At 29.8% G+C, this 23602-nt stretch overlaps 4 protein-coding genes across 7 annotated transcripts; 1 reads left to right on the top strand and 3 right to left on the bottom strand.

The window, feature by feature from the left end:
* Positions 1-2363: 2363 nt before the first annotated feature.
* On the top strand, positions 2364-6532 carry LOC101494863 (uncharacterized). The gene is made up of 3 exons (XM_004511964.4): positions 2364-2880; positions 3188-3403; positions 6143-6532. Exons 1-3 carry the CDS (start codon positions 2653-2655, stop codon positions 6215-6217), a joined length of 519 nt encoding a protein of 172 aa, XP_004512021.1. The 5' UTR covers positions 2364-2652; the 3' UTR covers positions 6218-6532.
* Positions 6533-7687: 1155 nt separating this feature from the next.
* On the bottom strand, positions 7688-10300 carry LOC101494544 (uncharacterized). Its single transcript, XM_004511963.4, has 3 exons — positions 9930-10300; positions 8847-9188; positions 7688-8432 (listed from the first exon to the last, which is right to left on the bottom strand). The coding sequence occupies exons 1-3, from the start codon at positions 10242-10244 to the stop codon at positions 7944-7946; spliced, it is 1146 nt and encodes a 381-aa protein (XP_004512020.1). The 5' UTR covers positions 10245-10300; the 3' UTR covers positions 7688-7943.
* A 520-nt stretch (positions 10301-10820) lies between these two features.
* LOC101506589 (probable polyol transporter 3) lies at positions 10821-14438 on the bottom strand. Its single transcript, XM_004512166.4, has 2 exons — positions 14335-14438; positions 10821-12535 (listed from the first exon to the last, which is right to left on the bottom strand). The coding sequence occupies exons 1-2, from the start codon at positions 14429-14431 to the stop codon at positions 11142-11144; spliced, it is 1491 nt and encodes a 496-aa protein (XP_004512223.1). The 5' UTR covers positions 14432-14438; the 3' UTR covers positions 10821-11141.
* A 5489-nt stretch (positions 14439-19927) lies between these two features.
* Positions 19928-23563, bottom strand: LOC101493915 (uncharacterized). 4 transcript variants are annotated; one of them, XR_190270.4, is made up of 4 exons: positions 23430-23563; positions 22077-23219; positions 20685-20855; positions 19928-20591 (listed from the first exon to the last, which is right to left on the bottom strand). XR_190270.4 is itself a non-coding variant. In XM_012718950.3 (3 exons), the coding sequence occupies exon 2, from the start codon at positions 23207-23209 to the stop codon at positions 22094-22096; it is 1116 nt and encodes a 371-aa protein (XP_012574404.1). In that variant the 5' UTR covers positions 23210-23219; positions 23430-23563; the 3' UTR covers positions 19928-20591; positions 22077-22093. The 4 variants fall into 4 exon arrangements, 3 of the variants coding, with proteins under 3 accessions (XP_012574404.1, XP_004512019.1, XP_073220617.1); XM_012718950.3 differs by lacking the exon at positions 20685-20855; XM_004511962.4 differs by lacking the exon at positions 20685-20855 and having other exon boundaries at positions 19928-20573.
* Positions 23564-23602: the final 39 nt, after the last annotated feature.

The following is a 23602-nucleotide window of genomic DNA, read 5'->3' as shown; positions in this document are numbered from 1 at the left end:
TCCAGCTTCGCCACTAAGCTTAGTTTGTTTGTAGACACCCTGTTCTCAAGTAAAATACTAAAAAGAATTGCTTAATTAATTTAAATGTAAAAAATTTAAACTAAATTTATCATAATCATAAACTTCTGGACAAGTATTATTATTGTTCACGCGATCTCTTAACTTTAATAACTGATATAATTTAAGCATAATTGTTAATGCGGTCTCTTAACTTAATTTCAGATAACACTTTAGCCATTTATCTTTTTTTTTTCTCCTCGATTTAGTCTTTTATTTAATTTTAAGTAAACAATTTGATATTTTATATTTTAAAATGTTAACAATCTTATCATTGTTTTTATAAAAATTCATTAAAATCTTCAAACAAAACTCCTAAAATTAATTATAATCTTTAATATAATGCAAATTTTATCAAATTTATAATTCAAATCCTCAAACTAACTCATATTTTTATTCTTTATATTTTCAAATTTTTATAATAAAATTAAATAATAACCAAATCGAGAAAATAAAAGATAAAAGACTAAAGTGTTATTTAAAATTAAATTAAGAGACCGCATAAACAACTGTGTCTATAATTTAATATATCATAACAGTAAAATGTGTAAATAAATATAATTTATAAGATAAATAAGTATAACTTATAAGATTGATAAAAGAAACAAACTTATAAAATCTTAATCAAAATTTAATTAAACTTAAAAAATTAAATATAATTTTTTGTCAATTAATTATTACACGAGATTCTAGATCATATGTGGTGGGATTCTAAGGAGATAAAAAGTTATTAAAATAAGTGTAATTTATTTAATTGTGAAGTTCAAAGTAAAATAATTTATATGGCCAACAACATCTAATGATTTATAAATATAATTATAATTTTAAAATTAATTATGATAAAAACAAAATAAAATATCTTTAAAATAAAATAAAATCGACTAACAGCATAAACAAATTATAATAACTGTGTATGTTTAGACGAGTCATTCGCTGGATTCAAATAAATGACCGATATCATTTTACTACATTAAATTGAGTTTATTATTTAAAATGTTCAATCAACAATTAACGGTTAAGATTAATTATAGCTTAAAATCTAGTGAAAACTGTACAATACCAAAGCCTACTACATGTGATACGAAGTCTAATACATATGATACGAAGTCTAATATATATGATACTATGTCGAATGTCAAAATTTGATTGAGCAAAACATTTGTCTAATTATATGTCTATTTGTCTTTGAATTTTTTTTTCATCTCTTTCGGTGAAAATACAAATTATCACTATCATATTGATTATGGGATATGTGTCAAAATCTTATTATTCTGTTATGCTAAAAATAGTTATTCACTTTTAAATGTCTTTTTATTTGTTTTTTAGTATTTTAAAAAAAGTAAAAAGTAAAAAGTAAAAAGTAAAAACTAAGTTAAATAGAAAACTGTTTCTAATAGCTTATAAAAAAAATATGTTTATAATTAATTATTTTAAACGGACTCTTAAGATGTAATATATCTAAATTTTTAATTAATTTCAGTGAGATTCTTTTAAGTAATAACATAACTTTTAATTTATTTTATGTACTTTGGAACACAATTGGTACCAACTATATACGCTAAATAATTGCACACCAAATTTAATATCTAATTTTCTTAAAATTCTTCCTACCAAAAAATACTCTAAAGTATATAAATTTGATTATTTATTTTGTATCAGGGAAAAAAAGCTTATGCAAACGAGCCCAAAAGAAAGAGGAAACTGCAATTTTCATTAATATTAAAGTAAAACACATAAAATATGTCTTGATTAACAAGAATCACCCCCACAACAAATCAATGCTTTAAGTGTAGGACACTTATTATAGAATAGTGTTAGAGAATCACACAACTACTTGAAACTCTATCTATAAAAAAGAATTAAAAAAAATACATTTAATATATAATTATTAAATTATTTATTTTTTTCTCTCTAACAAAGAAACCTTCAAATAGTTGAAATTTTGAATTTATTTTATAAACTTAATTTTCTAATGAAAGATATTGAAAAACTAACCTAACTAAAGAAAACACTTTCAATAAAAAGATACTAACAAAATATATATTGAATATATTTTATTAATTTAATACATTAAAAAACTATTACATCAAACAGTTAACAAATTTAAATACTAAAATAAATATTTACATATATTTAATCGAAATTTGGATTTATTATATGCAATATTTGACATTTCCAAATAAAAGAAAAGACATTCAAAACGGTGACGTTAGGTGTCGGTTGCTTGAAAGAGTAGATATGAACATACGTACAATTTAGAAAGACACAACAAATAGTCAAGTCGTATAGACGGTGAGGATTAGGCCACATCAGATAAGAGGAAAGTGAAGTAATAATAAAAAGAAGTTGGCCACAAACACCAAATACGTCATTTCGTAATTTGCATCACACACTGTATCTGAGTAATAACGCGGTGCCGGTGTTTCATTTCATTCACATTCACACAACAATCAATCAGATCGGAGCCAAAAGCAATGAAGCTGAAACCGGTGCATCAACCACAACGGAAATAAATTGGAACTAACTATCATATTATAATTACCTATATCTTAATCTATATCATTATCATTATCAACCGTTAGATCTCAACGAGAAATGAAGGATGACGATGCGCTTCCAACAACAGCGACAAGTAACAAAAAGGAAAACATGGATTCGAGTCTCTTTGGGAAAGGAAGGTACAAATTCTGGGCATTAGCAGCTATTTTGCTTCTTGCGTTTTGGTCCATGTTTACCGGAACCGTTTCTCTCCGTTGGTCCGGTAATCTCAATTCATTATCCAACGACCTCGATACTCCAATTCACGATGACCTCGATGTCCTTGTAAGTTTTTCCATTAAAAAAAATTATCTGTTTCTTAATTTGGTGATGCGATTTTATTTTATTCTTTTTAGTTTAATTCTGATTTATTTTTGTTAGTTTAATTTTTATATACTGTGTATGTTTTACAATTTCGACACATTGCAGCTCATTTATTATACATGTGAATTTGTAATTAGTTATGATTAAAGTGGAATATATTTAATGATCTGGCTGTTATAATTGTAATTGATTGATGGTGGTAATATTTTAGGTTTGGTAGTGGATAGGAATTGAATCCTATTTTTATTTATGTTTATTTTGTGTGTAGGAAATGGAGGAGAGGGAGAAAGTGGTGAGGCACATGTGGGATGTGTACACAAACAGCCGTAGGATCAGGTTGCCGAGGTTTTGGCAAGAGGCTTTTGAGGCTGCTTATGAAGAATTGACGAGTGATGTTCCTGGTGTTAGAGATGCTGCCATTACTGAGATCGCTAAGATGTCTGTGCGTTCTATTGATTTTGATCCACCTCCAATCCAATCCACGGTTCGTCCTTTTTCTTCAATGTGTTGTTAGTTATTAATGTTATTGTTTTCATACTTTAAATAAGGAAGCTTAAAACTCATTGTTAATTGTTATTGCTGTGGAAAATTGGTTCAATCTTTCAACATTTGTATTGCATTAGAAATTTCGATTACTATTTTGTTCAAAGTCTACAATTTTTGAAAAGGCAAATTTATGGTGCTGATCAAACTCAATGACTTGTGAAAAAAGAAATAATGAAAATGTTTTGTGATAACAATTATGGATTTGTTAAACAAATGGTTTTCATGTAGGTTGAAATTAGTCTCTGTGGTTTAATTTCTTAAAATGTTCTTTTGTTTAGCTTCTCCATAAACACTTATAAGGACTTTTTCGTAATCAAAGAAACATACTTATTTTAATTGAAAAGCAGTTGTCATGAGCTAGAAGCTAATCCTACCTTTTTTTTTAAAGGCCAATCCAACCTGAGTGTTAGTGATCACTGTTATTTGGAATGTGGTCTCTGTCACAAGTGTTTCAATAGACTTGCTGCTATTTGTAAATGTGATTGTTTTGTTGGGGATAACTTATCTTATTGGTAAATTGTTTGAGGATTATTTAAAGCATTTTCTGGGTAAGAATTCTCATCTCTTGTTCAATTATGTGAATGCATGGTTTATTTTGCATGACCAAAATGTTGAACAGTTAGAAAAAAAATAGTATTTTGCCTGTTAGACTTATGCTGGAAAACGCCTTTTACCTTCTATCATCCATATTTTGTCATGCTTACCCAGATTCATTGGTTTCCAATTAGTTAGTTTTGGTACACATTTTTTATACCAACTATCACTGTTGTTTGCATAATATGGTATGATCATTTTGAAGTCGGCCTACATTGCAAGATGTTTACAGCTTTCTATTTCAGTCTTATTCCATCATGCTCAAACAAAGATATTGCTTGCTTTGATTTACTATAATTCTCTTCAGTCTTCACTTGATACGTTGATTGGTTGCTATGATGTTTGTGCAATAATTCCCTAACGTATTTATCATCAAGCAGTATGATCAAACCATTATCTAAGTAACAATATTCCTCTGTTCCCCTTCTCATTGCTTACCCTTTTTTCTTGAGAAGTTTTTTGTGTGTGGAACATCTAACCTTGTGGTTATCTGGGAGAAAAGAGCAAAAGGACAACTTGGGTAGGATAACATATCCTCTGTATATCACATGAGACAAAATACAGAAGAGCTTGGAAAATGTTCACTATAAAAGTACTTTGCATTACAGTTGAGGCTGCACAAACACAATTAGCTGCATATGTGTTTTCTTTTTCTTTTTTAGGGATTGAGCTAATTCCTTCTTGTTTCTTCATTAAATGATACGGTATTCCCTCTTTATGCATTCACATCACTTTTAGAGTTTAATTGGATATTACTAGATTAGTTACCTCACATTTGTAGAATTTATTGAATTGAACAGCCCCTTCATGATGAATTAGGATGAGTACTTTTGAGGAGTCTTTAATTATCTAGATGTTTTGGCAGCATCTATGACCAACTATTAATGATAGCTTTATGGTTTTTCCCTTTTTGTCTATTTACACTTTTGGCTCTCTTGTTTTACGCGGTACAATTTGACCCCTGATTCCAATTTCAAGGGTCATGTCATGTTTTGGAGTTGATGCGAAGTAGTGTCTGTCTACCTGTTGTGCGGCTTCTGTATAACACTGGTAGTTCCATGTCAGCAAAAGGGCTGACATGGCTACTTTTTCACTTGTCACCATCTTTGCTGACTTGACGATGGCATGACTTGACTTCATGGTAGAAATAATGGCTGTGTCAGCAAACAGAGAGGAACCAATTTGCATCAATTTTTAGGAAAATGGTTGAAAAATTATTGTTTTGTTAGAAGAAAATTCTCAAAGGTTGACAAATTCTCGTTAGCTAACAGAAATTGTTCATTAGAGTCAGATGAAAGGGCCTGTTGCAGTGTTCTTCATCATTTGAGAGTTTAATGGAAGTTCATGGTGGCTACTCACGAACACCCAAAGATTATAGGAAAGAAGAAGGGAATCCCATAGTGCCTTTACCCTCCAAGGCTTCCTCTAATAATTACAGCAAAAACTGTACCCTTTCCAACTATACTTTCAGTGTTCTATCCTTTATTTGATCCAAGACACTAAGAGTTCATAATTGAACTGTTAAGAAATTAAACCGAACAAAAATTAGAAGGCTTCCTTTATTCATTACAGCAAATTCAATCTACTAACTGTACCCTTTCTAACTATACTTTTAGGGTCCTATCCTTCAATTGATCCAAGACACTACCAATTCATAATCGAACTTCTGAGAAATTAGATGGAACAAAAATTTGGTTATGTCATAAGTGATGGATTTGTTATTGTTGTCTCTACACTGTATATATAGCTGAACAAATCAAAGCTGTCTGTCGACTGTCAGGTAGATTGTTGAACTGATGAGGAGTAGTATATCTTTTATATAAACTGATTGACACTTTCGTATCTCAAATATTTGAAGGGTTTGTATATTTAACAAATTTTTCCTCTGCAAATAAAGTGAGTTGGATTCGAGCTGTTTGTTTTCTTTCAAAAGTATTAATGTATGATTATTGACTGGTAAGATGTTATCTGTTAACAAATATTGCCTGCAACATATGTGAAACCTTAGCTCAGTCTCAAATTCAAATATGATCATGCTAGAGCATATATTCTGGCCTGATGTATTCACTGCATACTATTTCAGAGAGCACAAGAATTTAGTAAAAGCCTTAAGCAAGTTGAGAAAGGAACGGAAGCAACAACCTCTCGGCGTGCTTAAAGACGACTACTGTAAGGAGCAGTTCAAGGGTCTGGCTTGTGCTTGAAAGTGCTCGACTTGTGTCGTGCACTATCAAAAGATTGCGAAGAAACATCGATGGGCGAAGCCCTACTTGGGTTTTCATGCTTCCATAAGCTAGATGATTATGTATTTTAATAGGTTGTGGTTCTTTCAAATTTTGCAGTCAAGTTCAAAAGCACCAGTAAATTAAAACCACGTTTTCGTCAGACATATTCGACTGACTATATTTTCTTGTAGACACATCAACTATGCTAAATGCACCAGTTTATTTAATTATATTTTAATTTATTGAAATTATTATTTGGTAAACAAATATTTTAATGGGTGTATAAGTTAAGTTCACATGTTTCATATGTCACAAATTCTAATTTTGGTGTTAGGTATTTTCTTCAAAAGTAAACATGCAAATAAAATTTAATTTATAGAACGAATAAAATATAACAGTAATATATGTTATAAATATTAATTTTATTTGAGATAAATACATAATTATTTTTTTATTTATATAGGTATTTGGACTTGATTTATATACTCTAATTTTTTTATTAAAAGAAATTGTGATTCGTTGATGGTGTAATTTTTTAACATCGAAGATGTATGACAATTAATTTATTGGTACTGTGTCCTCCTTTTCAATTATTGAATACAAAGTATTCAAATGTATCTTTTTACTTTTTTTTTTTCTTTCTATCTCATAAATAGATCTTAAGTATTTGAAGGAACTATAACACCTATAAAATTATTAGTAAAAGCCATACTTAGAGATACAATTATAATTTCAATATATTTAGGACTTAGATATACCTAATATATTTAAATATTTGAGCGTAAAGTTCATAAATCAAATTTGTAGAAATCTTAGGTTTTCATAGACTCGAGAACATCATTGCAAAACCAAAACATGAAGTTTATTAAGGACATTAAGCACAATTGAGTAGTTCATTAAGGAAATGGTCAAAGGAAGAGTAGAGTAGCACTTTCTTGGTGAATTGAAAACATCCTCCCGTGGGTTAGGTAAAACTCATCTGTAATGGTCCTAGCAAGTTTGTATAATCAATGCAGCACTATCCAAGTAGAAATGTGGGTAGTGCTTCTAGACATACAAATGACACGAGTTCTTGGTGTATCAAAGTTGTGGTTGAAAATAATTTTAAGGTGTTGGTTCATACGATCATGATAGAGTCTTTTGAGGAGAATTGATTATGTGCAGTGATATTACTATTAGGTGAAATCTCAACTATAGAAATAAGAATTTAAAATATACAAAAAAATATACATTAAAATTTGAGAAAATTAATGAAAAACTTTACAATCCAGTCCTTTTTTAGGGCAACACATTTATTTGAACCTATTGATTATCTTAAAATGATTGTGTTCGAAGAGAAACAAATAAATAAATGTGTTAATTGACTTGTTAATCCTAACTCCACTAAACACCTTTCTAGAGTTCCACAAAGAAATTAATGATTTTTTTTTTTGTACAACAAGTAATTGATCCTTAATGATGTATCTAGGGTTGCTATGTCTAGCAAAAATAACAAAATGCTTTGAAATACACGTGTATATGTGCACATTTAAAAAAATCAGTACCCTTACACTTTGTTGTTGTATCAACATGAGCTTCGTGTTTGTGATTACAAAATTATATATATCATACTTTATTACTATTTTTTGTCAAAAATACATAGCGTGAATAAATTACAAATTATTTTAATGATGTCTTTCCTAAGTTTGACGGAGGCAAAAAACTTTCAGCAGTCAAACCCCATATATTAAAATCTACCTCTTCAATCTTCCACCTTTCTTCCAATTCCCTTTTATGATTTGCTGATTGTTCTCCATATCTAGAAACTGTAACTCGAGTGGTACCACTGTGTGAAACATTTATTCCATCTACATACTTATAATCATCAATTACTGACTCTAGACTTGTTTCCCAAAAAATATCATTATCATCTTTGGTTCTCATTGTTAGTAATCTAGAATCTTCAAATTGAACTAATAGACCCGAACGCTGGCTAAAATAGCCCCATATAGTGTGATGAATGACCTCAAAATTTGGGCCACTTTGGGCCTCACGAATTGCTGGGCTTGTTTCTAACTTTAGAATGAAACATTCTTCATCGTTGATTATTTTTTCTCCTATACATGCCGCATCCAAAAATAAATTTGCTGTAGCCCTTGGATCCAATCCCTGACAAAGAAATATTTTATTTGAAAATTTGAACAAAGAAAACATTATGATTAGTTAATATTAATTAGGTATAATTGCAGATTTGGTACCCATATTTTACCTGAATTACAAAAGTAGTCATCCATTTTATTTCTCTCCAGTTTTAGTCACTAACCAGATTTTTAGTCTAAAACTTAAATGAAGTGTCATTTTTTTGCGCTTATTTAAATCACGTCATCTCGTGGTGCAAGAATTGTACGTGAAATATGTGATCATGGTATGATGTAACTTAAAAAAATGACATTTCATAAAGTTTTTGAATAAAATTCTGCTTGGAATAAAAACTAGAGAGAAATAAAATGAAAAGACTACATGATTCAGCTAAAATATTAGAACCAAAACTGCAATTAAACCTATTAATTAATAAATATGTACCTGAAGGAATCGACGAAGAGGTCTCGGTGCACCTCTTGAAACAGGAGTTTGTTGATTAGAAGAATGTCGCCATGAGACTTTACCATTGCTACCACAACAAACCTTGCAACCGGACACAATAAGCTCTAAACACCACAAATCTGGGTCTTTTTGCCACAAAACAAATCCTCCGGTTTCTTCAGATGTTTTCTTAACTTCAATGGTTTCACTAGTATGATGAAAATCTGAAGCAGTAATCTTTACCTGACCCATTACACACATACTGTCAACCACATTCAATGCTGGTTGTCCTCCTGTCGCTGCTATATATTGTTGTACTATATACTTGGCAGTTGATGCTTCCTACCACATTATCAACCACCCTTTTAGTCATAATTAAAATTCAAATATTTTTTTATTAATTTATAATAAATAGATCATTAGTCTGCAACATCATAGGACAAATATATTATGTTGTTCTCTTATCAACAGTGATTGATACAAATTAACAACATAGTAATAATTATTTGGCTTAATTGCAGTTTTAGTCCCTCTATTATTATCAATTCACATAAATGGTGTCCTAGTTTTAAAGTCGACAGTTTTAGCCAATTTCTCAAATTTTTGAATTAAAGAATGCATAATTGACATATTTTTAATGACATGACAAAAAGTCTATGATATAGAACTATCTAGATGCAATAATTATTTATATGTCATTAATTAAATTTAAAATATGAAAAAAAATTCAGAGTTGAAGCTAAGTTTTTACCGCAATTTATTTCAATTTCATTGGTGTTAATCATTTTACATTGTTGTATCATATGTTACGTTATTTAAAATATCTCACGTCATCATTTTTTAGTTAAAAAATCAGAATGAAGATTCAAAACTGTCAATTTTTAAAATAGAATACCCAATTTCGCGAGTTAGTAAAAATAGATGGACTAAAATTGCAATTAAGTCTAATTGCTTCTATAGTTTGTCTATAAAAAAAACATTTATTATTTGAGATGAAATATAAATAAAAATAGTAACTGAGAAAATATTTTTTAATTTTTATTTATATTTCAATTCAAATGAAATATATGTATAAATTCTTACAATTGAACAATCTCTGACGGGACGGTGAATGGAATGACCTAATTGTACTTGAAGAGGAATAAGAGGAGAACCAACAAGGTAAAGCAAGAACCGTAACTCATTTAATCGAGCTGAAACCGTAGGGGAAGACAATTTATCTTCGCTTTGAGCCTTCATCCATGTTAACATATTTTGCCACCTTAATGTCACATTACTTCCCATATTTGAAAACATTTCTTCAGGTATAGGTATTTCAAGAACAGTTTCCAATCCATCTTCTTTATTAATGTTTGGACATAATCTCCTTAAGGATGACTTTGTACTTGCTTGTTTCATTTCACCAATGTGTGAGAGAGACAAAGATAGAAGTTGATTGAAAAAAATAAAAAAAGTTAGAGTAAAAGGCTAAATTATGTTTAATTAATTAATGTATGTATGTATGTATGATATTACTTTTAATTACCGTTTTTACATGTGGAGGGGAATGCAAAATGAGAGGGTGTTCTTAGAAGGCTCTCCTTGCTTATAGGCGTTGTGTGTGCACAAATTATGGTTGCAATTGTTTGATTATTTTTGTTTAAATTTCTATTTAAAGATTTTAATTAAATCCATAATTTTTTTGTTTTGTTATAGCTATAGTGCCTATTACCATGATCTGAGTTTGTATCTCTTGATGTAAACGGAAAGGTTAAGAAATTTTACAATACTTTTCTTTTTTATTATTATTTGACAATACTTTATTATTATTATTATTATTATTATTATTATTATTATTATTATTATTATTATTATTATTATTATTATTATTATTATTATTATTATTATTATTATTATTATATTGAGAACACATGTGACTTGTCATACAATTAAAATGATGTTACTATAATTCATTGGATACATGTACAAAAAAAATGCAGAAAACACTTCAAATGATTTCAACAATACTTCAAATGAAACCACTTGTTACATCTGTACTAATTGTATTAAAAAAAAACTCGTTACAAAGAGCTATTTAATTGCTCCAATAACTCTAACAAGTTAATTTGTTGATTTAATTTATACAGAGACATGTTAAGCATTTAAGTTGTCACTAATCTTTGAAAGTAAAGTAAATTTATTTTGTTTGTAAGTACACGCTTCCTCAAAAGGTTTTTTACACCTTAAACCGGAGCGACATTCCCTCACCAAAAACTTTAACTTAAAAAGAAGAAAAACAACACTCCTTATCCCAAACTATGCATGGTTGCATTGAATCTTCATTTGTACCTCTTCCTTGGAATCTTCCCCAAATATTGTCTCCATATCTTCTAATGATCTTCCTTTAGTTTCAGGCAAGAAAGAGTAATAAAACCACCAAGCCAAAACATTAATACCCACAAGACTAAAGAAAGTCCCACCCAATGTAATGGTTTTAAAAATTGAAATGAAACTAGAAACCACAGCCACATTTGTAACCCTATTTACAGCCACACAAATACCAAGACCTTGGGCTCTTAACCTTAGTGGAAATATTTCAGAGCTATAAACCCATGTCACAGGCCCAATTCCAATAGCAACAAAAGCAACCAAAATGTATATAGCAATAATAACCAAAGTTATGGCCCATAATGGTTCTTCATCTTGAGAATTTTCCAATATAGCTGAACAAACACTTAATCCTAACCAACTCACAACCACACCTCCTGAACTAACCAACAATAAAATTCTTCTCCCAATTTTGTCCAATAAAAATGATGATAAAAATGTGAATAAAGATTGGCTTATTCCTATACCAACCGTTGCTAAAAGTAATGTACTTTTTTCAGAAATTCCTATTTTTTCAAAAATTCTTGGACTATATAACAAAATTCCTTCAATTCCACAAATTTGTTGAAAAACATGAACACCAATAGCTGCAATTAGTATCTTTTTAACAGGTTTTGAAGGTTTACAAAACATTTCTTGTAAAGCTCCACCACCACTACGAGTTTTTTGTGGAACATGAACTATGTTTTGGTCACACTTTTCATCAATTCCAACAGCAACTTTTATTTCCTTCAATCTTTGTTCTGCTTCTTCTTTTGAATTAGAAATTAACATAAGAACTTTCCTAGCATCACCTAATCTACCTTGCATAACCAACCATCTTGGAGACTCAACTAATTTCAACATTAAAATCACTAACCCAAATGAAGGAATTGAAGGAATTGCAAGCATAATTCTCCATCCAAGTCTTAGAGACAATTTTCCTAGGAAATAATTTGAGACATAACCAAGTAAAAAACCTACATTGAGTGAAACATCTGGTAGAGAAGTTAGAAAACCTCTATAAGAAGGTGATGAAATTTCAGCACTATAAATAGGTGCTATGATAAGTGCAAAACCAACACCAAATCCTGCAGTGCATCTTCCAACCATCAAAATTGGAAAAGATGGACCATAGCCCATTAAAATTGAGCCTATAAAGAATATTACTGCGGATAGAATTATTGTGTAGCGTCGTCCTATGTAATCAGATGTTCTTCCAGCAACCATGCATGCTGGTAATGCACACACATTTAAGATTCCTGCTACAAGTTGAACTTGCATGTCACTTATTTCAAGTTCTTCTTTTATGAATAACAGTGCTCCTGCCATCACTCCAGTAACTGAAATTTTTTTATATTATTATTAGTTTATTTTGCCTACCTAATTTACGCTAAATTCACAAGTTTACTATTTTTTTTTAAGTAAAAATTAAAGTGCAAAAATATCACAGAAACAGTTATGACATTCAAATTATGTATAACAATATTAATATTTTATCAGTTAAACTGTGACTTAACTATGATATACCCTAATAAATATTATTAAGAAAAAACGTTGAATATAAATTATTACTAGATATATTTATTATTTTCTATAAAAAATATTAATTATTTTTTATACAATAACCCCTACTTCATTTTTATACGAATATATAAAGGGAGGTTAACCTTTGGTGTAGTTCATTTTTATGTCAATTTTATTCTTCATCAAACTATTTTATTTATAACTTTACGTTTATATATTCTTTTGATTGAAGTTTCTATACATCTGTACTATATTTTATACCATGAATAAAGGAATGTGAAATTTTGATTTTTGTTTTTTCCTTCTAGTTTTAGACTTTATTTACAATTTTGTTTTCCTCATTCAATCAAAAAACTACTTTTTTTAAATATTTGTGCACGCATATATCTCTCTTCAAAGAGAAAAGGAAGGTTAAAGAAAAATTAGAGAACAAGAAAAACGTTTTTTTTCTTCTTTTATTCTTAATTTTCAGTTAAACTATTTTATCTACAATTAATCATACTTAATTACAATTTCGTCCTACTAATTTAAATTATATGGATTTTGGTCCTTTTAATTTTTTAAGTGACTTTAGTCCCTCAAATTTCTATTTTTTTCAAATTATGTTCCTCCATCCCTTTTCAAATTTCTATTCAAAAATCAAATTTTGAATTAATAAAAGTATTCTAAAGTTTATTTATTTCAAATTAATCAACTAAAAGATCAAATATTACTAGAATAAAAAATCCCAAATTTTCTTCTCTTGAAATTCTAATCACACATTCTACAAAATTCTTCAAATCCTATTAAAAAAAATTTATTTTGAACATTTGATTTTATTTTATATCCAAAGTCCCAAATATATATTTTGATAGAGATAAAATTTTAAAGCATTTATGTGAAAGACAATCGACGGAGGAATTATATGTCATTAATTTTTAAAATAAAGAGATTAAAATTGTTAAAAAAATTAAAGAGACCAAAATCAAAGCTCAAACTACATAACCAAAAGTGTGATTAAACCATATTTATGTTATTTGTGTCAAGAAAAATGGACAAGCAAGAATGTTAATGCATGTATATACAATATATATATTATTAATTTATTTTTGTTAAACTATGTATACCTCACATATAATTGTAAAAATTAATTCGCCGAGACAATTAAGATTCACTTAAAAGACTATTCTCTTCGAACATATATTCTTTCTTATATGTATTTGTCACAAAATGAAACTCTGATCAAACAATTAAACAACGAAGTATCTACGTTTCTACGTTTGTTTATGTATTCAAGTTTTGTCATTAATATTTATAGAGTTTATAATAATTATATATTACTTGTGTCATGTATTAAAATTTTGTCATTAATATTTATAAAGTTTATAATAATTATATATTACACTGTAAACTCTTTTTACATACATAGATGTATTAATTCTATCTTATTATTTCATTATTATCACTAATATAAGTGACACGTAGAAGTTAGTGATAAAAAATAATACTTCAAATTAATTTTTCTATAATTATGGTTGAAATTCAAAATTCCACATACATGTAAGAAAATTATGGATTAAGATTACAAATACAACATAGTTATATGAGGCAGTATACAAATAGAAAGTAAACTCACTATAACCAAATATGGCAGAGATAATAGTAGCTGCCATCACACAAGCACAAGCGTACTTGTTGAGACCATTTCCACTTGTTTCTTTTCCCAAATACATTTTTTAATCCAATTTTGTTTTTATTGAAAAAAAATTCAAGTGATTTTCATTTATTTATAGAGAAATGAATACCTTAATTTGTAAAAAAATTAAAAAGTCTATTTCAACAGGTAGTATTCATCAATTTATTAAATTGTGTTGAGGTGGCCAAATGCTGCTTCACTCGTATATACACATATTACGTTTCGACACCTATCATTTCAAATAAATTTTATAATATATTTGCTTTAATTTTCATTTCAACATTAAGCCTCTAACACCCACGATGCTTTTAAAAACTCATTAAAAAGGGCCTTTTTACGTTTTGTAAAGGTAATTTAATTTAATTAGTATATGCATTGATGACCGGTTCCTTCCTCTATTGTCAAATTATTTACCAAACTCTATCTACCATTCATTTAATAAAAACTAATAATTAAACTACGACATATAGAAAACATATCAAAATGAGGAGTTTCATAATGAAAAGACAAAAATATTAAATCTTGACCACAATATATATGTTCCCATATTATATATTTTTCTTATCCTACCCTCCAAACGAAACTAAAATATTTATCTTTTTTCTGTCAAAACAAAAAAGAAATATTTGTCTTTTAATTTGTATTGTACTCTTATGTTGTTAACTTTTTTTCTTTTCTGTCGAATTTGAAGATTACAAAATTGAAGAGTAGCATCAAAACTTGTTTTCCATCAAAAAAACAAACATCAAATTAGTTTTTTTTTATAGACAAATATATTAATAAATTAGTAACTAGTTAGTTTTTCTCGGACTTGGTAATTCCTTCTTATAATTTATGAATCTCTTTGTTATGAATAATTTTAGAATTTTTTTTTAGGTCGTAAACTTACAGATTTGAATCAAAAATGAGGTAAAAAAATGTGATTAAAAGAAACAATATTTATTAATTTAAATTCTAGAATACATCGATGTAATACAAATTTAAATCTGCTAAAAACATAAAGGATAAATCTGCAAACATACTCACAACATCAAAGTCAACAGCATAAACCGACAACAGAGGACAACACAGGAGCATGTCTACAAATATGAAAAAATTTAAGAGTCTGAAATACTTATACTTTCAGATATGTAACGTTGACGACGATAAAGTTATTGATTAAAATTTGTTATCGTTCGAAGCTACTTTGTCAATCTGAATCAAAACGAACACCACAAAAAAATGGGAAAAGTGCAGCACAAGACGAGAAGATAAAAATGTCATACTCATACGACAAAATTATAACAAAAAATACAAAATAAAAATTAAATTTGTGTGGAAGCTATTTATTTAAATAAAATAAAAGAAAAATGATTTCGAGATGTGATTTTAGACCAAACAATGGTTTAAACCACCCACTCAATGGATAGGGATGACAACATAATCCTCACTCACGGGTACCCACCTGAATCCGACTTGATTTGGACAACAAAAACCCACTTTGATTGAGTACGGATGCGGGTGCGGATTTTTCTCGAAATTAAAATTCGAGGCACGAGGACGGGTTTGAGGTTGTTAATATCCACCCCTCACCCGCCCTATTAGTAATATTATTGTAATTTTTAAATTTTATATACATGTACATATTCAATATACTATATTTTTTAAAAATATTAAAAATTATAAACTAATTTCTATAGAAAATATTTTGTAATCATATTATTGTCTAATAATAATTATTTTATTATATTAACTATGATATATATATATCTGTGTGTGTGAAAAGGTGTGGGTGGGGAAAGCCGAACCCCGTTGCGAGTAGAGATGAGTTTCTAAATTTCACATTTGCTAAAAAACGGAGGCGGGTGTGGGGTGAGGGAGGCAAAATTTGCCACCAACTAGTCTCGTTGCCATGCCTACCAATGGAAGAATAAGAGAATATATAGTTAAGATTTGAGAGAGGCGACTAAGAGCAAGAATGAACAAGACTATGTAAAATATGAAATATGAGCGCATGTTATTCACCTTGAATGTCATTGGAGTTCCAAGACCTTAATATCATCTATGTTTCCTTCCTTGGCTTTACTTCATGTATCCTCATCATAACTTCTTCTGTGTCCCTTAGCTCAACAATTGAGCTAAATTAGTTTGCACAACGACATCAGATATCCTCGTGTTCTTGAAATTAAATTGCATCGCCTATAAAAAGTGATGATCTCATAGGTTGTTCATTTTCCTTCTTTGATGGATATATTGTTTGAAAAATCTAATTAAGTCTTAAATTGAAAATAGGTAGGACTTTAAAAGAGCTTATAAAGATAGATACATCAAACTTTATAAGTTAGTTTTGTATTGTAAAGATGAGTTACTCATAATTTAAAATCATAATATATGTCATAGATAGTCTCTAATACTTGTTCAATTAGCCAATAAAAGGTTGCTTATATAGTTGTATAATAGTGTGTTTTTTATTGTTGGATTATGACATGAGTCATGGTATTATCACAATGAGTCAAGAATAATGACATAAAGTAGTTTGGACACCTAAAAGCTTTCAACAATTATTCTCTTTTCTTCAAATGATTAGGTCAAAGAAGGAATGTGTCATCGATTGTGAATATCTTAACTGCTCTAAAATGTGTTTAAGTCATGCGGCGTGAAATTTGAGAACTACAAACTTAAGTAAAATATAAATGAGAATAAAGTAAAGATAAATTGTGAGTAAAAATTAGATTTTGATTGATATGTGTTCAAAATAATAACTACAATGAGTATTTGTAGACTGATGTTAAAGCCTAAATCCTATCAAGTATGATCATGATCAACTAGGGAATGTGTCCTAACTATTATATTTAGCTACAAATGCATGGTTGTGTTTGAGATCGTAATATTTGTCTTTGTTCTCGTCTAGCATTCTTACATTTTGTGTCCTCTTCTATTATCCACGTGCATTTTTGTCTCTCTCTTCATTGTCAGAAAAATAGTCTTTTTATTCTGCTTATTTTTTTGTTTCTCATTCTAATTAGCTCAAATTGGTTAAGAGATAAGGTTTAGAATGTCAAATTATTAGCCAACGCCATTCTAAATCGTATTTGACTTGGTGTGAATGAGAAGGATTCAAAAATGTTGTCATCGATTAGCTCTTTTTCATCTACAGTTACCTCAATTGCTTACACTTTATCTTACCCTTAATTTATTTGTTTACTATTTTCGGCTAACAACTTACAATGCTTTTAAGCCTAAACAAATATCATGTGTCACATTAATTTATTCATGCACCTGAGATAATATCACACAAATCAGTTAATTACGACGATGTCGTGTAATTATTATGCAGTAAAGACAAAAAATAGTGATTATGTTACTTCTCTCATGGCTAACAACTAATCCAACAATAACTTAGGCAACAAGCAATTTACTCAACAGTAAATTCAAATAATTATTTGATGATTTTTCTGTCTTACTAGTGTCTATATTAATAGGTCTTCTCTTATAAATAGATACATCCAATTTACTTCAATCATTTGTGTTATTTTCTAATTACGTTTGTCTTATTGCGCTCTTTTCACGAAGCTTTCATTTGTTAAGTTTTTCCTTTTTGAAACTTCTTATCCTTCTTTCGATTTTTAACCATCATATCTCCTTTCAAATCTCGTAACCATCTTATAGCTACAATCATGATGATTTTAAATTGAGCATTAGTTCAGTTCCTTCGAGTGCAAGTCTTCGTCTAAACACTTTGAAGGTACCTATTTCAGAATCAGGACCATCTTTCCCTTCAATAAATCTAGATCATTTCCTTGAGAATAATATCATAAATACATTTAAGAATATCACTAGAAATATATGAACTAACTAAACTTGCGACGGTTCACGCCAAAGCGTTAACTATTCTATTTGTGTTCTGATAATTTGTTATCAAATAATTTTTTGACATAGTGTTTTCAAATAATTGTCAACTAAAATTGAAAATCTCCTATCAAAAAATATATTATGTTAATCTATAACTATTTTTTATGTTATTAAAATATATTAAAATTAATATATCATAGCCATCAAACAAAGAAAGTTGGGTCCACCTATATGACAACCCTAATAGAAATTCCATTAGCATCAGCAAGAAACAACTTGCAAAGTTGAGCAAAAGTTCTCATAAATGGTCCAAAGATCACCCTGTCGCATCTCATATTAGCTAACCCTTCATCACAACAATTAACGGCACGATGAGAGTGATATACTTTAATAATTTACTAATATTAGCAACTTTGTTTTTTTTTTTACTTAAAAAATAAATAAGTAAATCAACTTTTGTTAATTCATTTTTTTCCCCTCATATTTATGACCGAAAAGAGTAATAATGAAAAAAAATCAGCTTTAAAAATTTAACTTCATATTAATAAAATTGTTATTTCTTCTGTCCCATCCTCTCAATTAATAATAGACATTTAAGATTTTAAAGCAACAACTTGCTAAAAATGTCTACTCATTTGTCATTTTCTTCTTTGGTCTGGGAGCACAAATTTGGCCATCATTTATTGAAAATGAAAAGTAAATATGGCAACTTGTGTGTGACTTCATTGCATGACTTCCTTCAATTTGCATTGGAATGGCAATTAATTCACTTTAGAAATTCTTGTGTGGTCAAAAGATTCGAACACACTATTTAAACACAAAAATAGAGGTAGAAAAATAATAATTAAATAATATGTTTTTCAAATAATAAATTTTTATTTGGTATTTGTGTTTAAATATATTTTTTTGGGTATTTGTGTCTAAATTTTTTTTTTTGGATTTGTAAACACATTAGTATTTTTCTAATTCAGTTTTGTTAGATGCCAAAACAATTTGCATGGCTTCTTACTTTTCCCCTTTTAGGTTTCCTTCAAGTTATCAATAAACAAATTATTTAATCTTTCATATTAGAAGATGCAAGCCTAAGACAAAAGTCGTACTTTGAAAACTATATTGATCAAAATTATCCAAGTTGACCTAAGCACGAAATTTATTTCTTAAAATTAACTGTTGGAAAAAGAGTTGTTATATTGATCAAAATTTTCCAAGTTGAGCTAAAGCACAAAATTTGTTTCTTAAATTTAACTGTTGGAAAAAGAGAGTAACAACGTCATCTGCAATTCCTTTGATTCTAAAATATCTCAAAAGGAAATTTATTATTTGTCTTATTTACATCTAATAATCATAGATTGATTGGACAAATAGGTTTGCGTGTCCATACACATACACGCTTTAGAATGAAGTGTAATGATAATTTATCTTCTTTGTTTATCCCTTGTTGCAACATCCTCCAACAAAAGTCCTAACACACTAAGTAGGCTTTCCATGACTACAACCAACAACAATTATTTTTTCATCTTCAATCAAAGTTGCTTGAGATTTTGGTTGATCGGTTGGTTTTCAGGTGTGTCTATAATTATTAATATTTTTGCAATTTTCAGACGCAATATATACAATAAACACATGAAAAGACAATGAGAATGCATCAGAGAGAACATTATAAGATTTTGACAATAGACTTAATTGTAACATGCAACTAAAATTCTCACACCAGCGAAAAAGCAACAAAATAATCAAAACCATAAACAGTATCAACAGCTTGAAGAATATAAAATGGAGTTTCAAAGTTGATCAAGTATTTTTGAAATCTAACACGTCTATGTACCTTGACCATGACTCCTCTGGCATACTAATGGAGTTTTCAAAACTTTAATTCCGATTACATGCTAAAACAAATAACTGATTCAAGTTGTTTCTTCTAAAATATTATAAAGCTCCAATGGAGTTGAGTAACCATGAATCAGGAAAAAAAGTACTAGCATGACATGCATATAAGGCTAAGAACCACTGCCCTCTGATATTTGCTACCTACATTTAACAAGAGTCAAATGCAGAATGTATTATAGCTTCCAATATCAGATATGTAACGATATATTTGAACCTAAAGTGATAACCCACCTCGCTATTATAGAATTACCAAATGGATCATTCTTATTTGCCACAAAAAGAATCAAGACAGAGCAGTGGACAAAAAATTACACATATTTGTTAACCCTGTAACTTTTATCATCTGATTGAAACGAGTTTATGGACATGAGCTTGCTTCACCGACCAATACCAGCCTTTCCACTATTCGCTGGCCCCTTGAGTCAAATACCCAAACGGTTCCAATGATCTCTAGCCAGAAACTGGTGAAAAATGTTGTTCTGTATCATTATTTGTAAACAAAAGCATGAAAAATAGGAAAACCAGCACAGAGAGTAACAAACAAAAGGTTAAAAAAAAATCATTGTCATTACCAAAACAAAGATCAATAATCTCCAAACCATTAAAATGACAACAAATGTTTTCACCGTTTCAAGGCTTGGAGACTTGCACACTACCTCTTTCATCCACCTTATCCACATTGTTGCTACAAATTTTTTGCCACAGATCTGTCTCATTTTAGGGTTACTATTGCACATTCATCTCTAGAGACAAGCACCCATATGACAATTTCAAAAACAATACATTATTCTTTAAAATTCGAGAAAAGCATAGAGAAAACGGTATAGGAGCCAAACACAAGTTTTAGCTCAACAAGAAGTAAGGGGTAAGTAAAAAAAAAACTTCAAAATCTCAACCATTCATATTATTTTATACCACATATCATATCTTATGGTCAAAATAGATGCTAAACTGGTGAGGGAATTAGTTGAGCCCTCACCTTAGAAGCCAACCATATTTCTTAGCTACAAAAAGTATATTGATAAAAAGACGGGGACAAAAAAATCTATCTATTCTATTGTATTTCTTATAATTCTCTAATGCCTTAGTTGCTTCAGTTTTGGCTTGTAAGCTTTAGGAATAACAAGAAGGCCTATGAACAGAATGTAATTAGTTCCTTTAAAAAATAAGTAGCATTTGAGACCATTCCTTGTAACTAGTTCCATCAAAAGACTCATCTTGGAAATGTAAGGGAGCGTTTCTTTGTTGAGTAAGAGAGTATCAAATATATTTGTGCTTTAAAATTGTTTGAGTCCATAACCTCAGAAGCATAAATTCTGGCAAGTGCATTTGTGAATTTGAAAGAGAGAAAATTATAGAAGAGATGAGAGAAAAATATAGTACAATTTGGAGACCAAATTGGTGATTTGCATTATACTCTAAATAGTGTGCTCAATTGGATTTATACACCAACATCTAACTGCTAAGACAGCTGTCATAACTAACTTTATCATAAAACCAACCGACTTAGCAAACTGTTTACTAGGGGTATCCACCGTCATGAGTAGACCCGACCAACCGAAACCAACCCAATGTGAAAAAGATTAGGTTAGCTTTGGTAATAAGTTCATTTTGGTCTGCACTTTTACTAACTCAATGTAAAATATGAAACTCATTGAACTCCAACCAACCCAAATGTTATGAGTAATTCTATTCTTTTTTGGTAAACCAAGGTATCCGAATGCGCAACTACAGACACAAATCACTTAAGCTAACTGAGATTAATAATTTTAATATCTATTAGAAGACATTCTATGAATTGGGAGTAGTACATTTGAAAACGAATTTGGGGATTGTATGAACAAGTTAACAACAAACTAGTCAACCTTTTTAAGAATTTAACCGGTGCACCTATAGTAATCAAAATTACACAAGGACAGAAAATAGTTTTGCATAAGAGTACAAGAATCAAGAAGAAAGCTTACATAGTCTGAAAATATATTTAAAATGGTCTCTGCGAAACTTTCTTCCCGAAGACGGCCTCCCAAATGGAGGGTGAAAATGGTGCTTTCTTGTCCAAAAACTCCCGAACAGCTTTCTCATCATAAGCAAAACCCTTCTCTGTTAATGTCTTGATAACACCTTTAGCTTCTTCAACTCCATCTTCCTTGCAGAAACCATCAACCACACCTACAAAAGTTGTCACATTTAGAGAATAACCTGCTTCTAACATCTCCACGCAAAATTCAAGAGCATCCTGTAATCTGCTACATTTGTAGAGTCCTTGTATAAGTACAGTAAAACTGTAAGCATTTGGTGAAATGCCATTACTCTGCATTTTTCTGAAAATTCTTATGGCATCATCAGCCTTGTGAGCCTTTGTATAGCCCTCCACTACAGCTGTGTAAATGACAATCTCTGGAATCGTTCCCTTTTCACGCATCAAACCAAAAAGCTTCAAAGCTTCTTGGACATTACCATCTTTACATAGACCATCAAGCATAGCCACTGCATTAGGGATAAGACCTGTTTCCTTCATCTTCTTGAAGATTTCATCGGCATCTTGAGGCATGGGCTCTTGCGCTGGTTGATCAGTATCGGACGCCCTTGATCCTTCAGTTTGGCCGTTTGATTCAACCTCCGAGTGATTCCCTACTTTATCATCAAAACCAAGCTTAAATTTATCAAGGAAACTATCTCCTAATTGACCCGCATCTCTACTAACTTCAGCAACATTTCTGCCCTGAAATCCAAGATCAATCTGCGACGATTTACTGCCACGTCTGTCATCAAATCTCGGACGAACAGAACGACCACCTCTACTATATTCTTGGGAATTCAAAGGAGTTTGATTAATTTGCTTCTGACCTCTAAAAGACCTACTTGGACCTGATTCCGACGAAGATTGTTGAATATCGAATGCTTTGTCACTCCTATTACTACCATTGTCATTAAAACTTGGGTATTCTCGCGCGCCACCGCGATCATCATTGAAGCTAAAATTGCGCACAGTAATAAACCATGGTTGAAGATATTGTTTGGAATTAATAAGGGAAAGAAACCCTTCAATTTGGGAGGAAAATACAAACTTATTAACACGCCCTAACAATGGTGTCATGTGGATGAACCTGTTCATCATTTGCAACAAGAATACATACAATCAGTTCATACCTAAATTAAGAGAATGAATAAATAGAACAAAAGAAAAAAAAAAGGCAGCGTGATCAATAATGAGAGAATCGAATGTTAAATAATGAATAACAAATTAAGCGCATCAGAGAATCGCATACGAAAATATGTACAAATATAATAGAGAAAAACATGGACGAATTTCTTACTGTTTCTAGCGGCCGGAGATGATGCCGGCTATGTTATCCGGTGAGCTTTAGGTTTTCACTCCAACTTGTTTGAGTTTTCAGGCCGTAGCAGCTGCGGCTGTATTTTTTTTTTTTTTTTTTTTGGGGTTTTAAACCTTTTTAAAAAAAAAAATTTTTTTTTTCACCATGGGGTT

This window comes from Cicer arietinum, chromosome 8 (genome assembly GCF_000331145.2).
Source record: "Cicer arietinum cultivar CDC Frontier isolate Library 1 chromosome 8, Cicar.CDCFrontier_v2.0, whole genome shotgun sequence".
Classification (NCBI taxonomy): domain Eukaryota; kingdom Viridiplantae; phylum Streptophyta; class Magnoliopsida; order Fabales; family Fabaceae; genus Cicer; species Cicer arietinum.
Note: the sequence above shows the minus strand (reverse complement) of the source record. Positions and strands in the feature narration are given on the sequence as shown.

Excerpts from the sequence above, each read along its gene's own strand:
- LOC101506589 (XM_004512166.4), bottom strand. The coding sequence starts at position 14,431 with ATGTATTTGGGAAAAGAAACAAGTGGAAATGGTCTCAACAAGTACGCT. Across the intron at positions 12,536-14,334 it reads CTCTGCCATATTTGGTTATA|TTACTGGAGTGATGGCAGGA; the intron begins GTGAGTTTACTT and ends AAAAAATTTCAG.
- LOC101494544 (XM_004511963.4), bottom strand. The coding sequence starts at position 10,244 with ATGAAACAAGCAAGTACAAAGTCATCCTTAAGGAGATTATGTCCAAAC. Across the intron at positions 9,189-9,929 it reads CCGTCAGAGATTGTTCAATT|GAAGCATCAACTGCCAAGTA; the intron begins GTAAGAATTTAT and ends ATAATGTGGTAG. Across the intron at positions 8,433-8,846 it reads CTCTTCGTCGATTCCTTCAG|GGATTGGATCCAAGGGCTAC; the intron begins GTACATATTTAT and ends TTTCTTTGTCAG.
- LOC101494863 (XM_004511964.4), top strand. The coding sequence starts at position 2,653 with ATGAAGGATGACGATGCGCTTCCAACAACAGCGACAAGTAACAAAAAG. Across the intron at positions 2,881-3,187 it reads ACGATGACCTCGATGTCCTT|GAAATGGAGGAGAGGGAGAA; the intron begins GTAAGTTTTTCC and ends TTTTGTGTGTAG. Across the intron at positions 3,404-6,142 it reads CACCTCCAATCCAATCCACG|AGAGCACAAGAATTTAGTAA; the intron begins GTTCGTCCTTTT and ends ATACTATTTCAG.
- LOC101493915 (XM_012718950.3), bottom strand. The coding sequence starts at position 23,209 with ATGACACCATTGTTAGGGCGTGTTAATAAGTTTGTATTTTCCTCCCAA.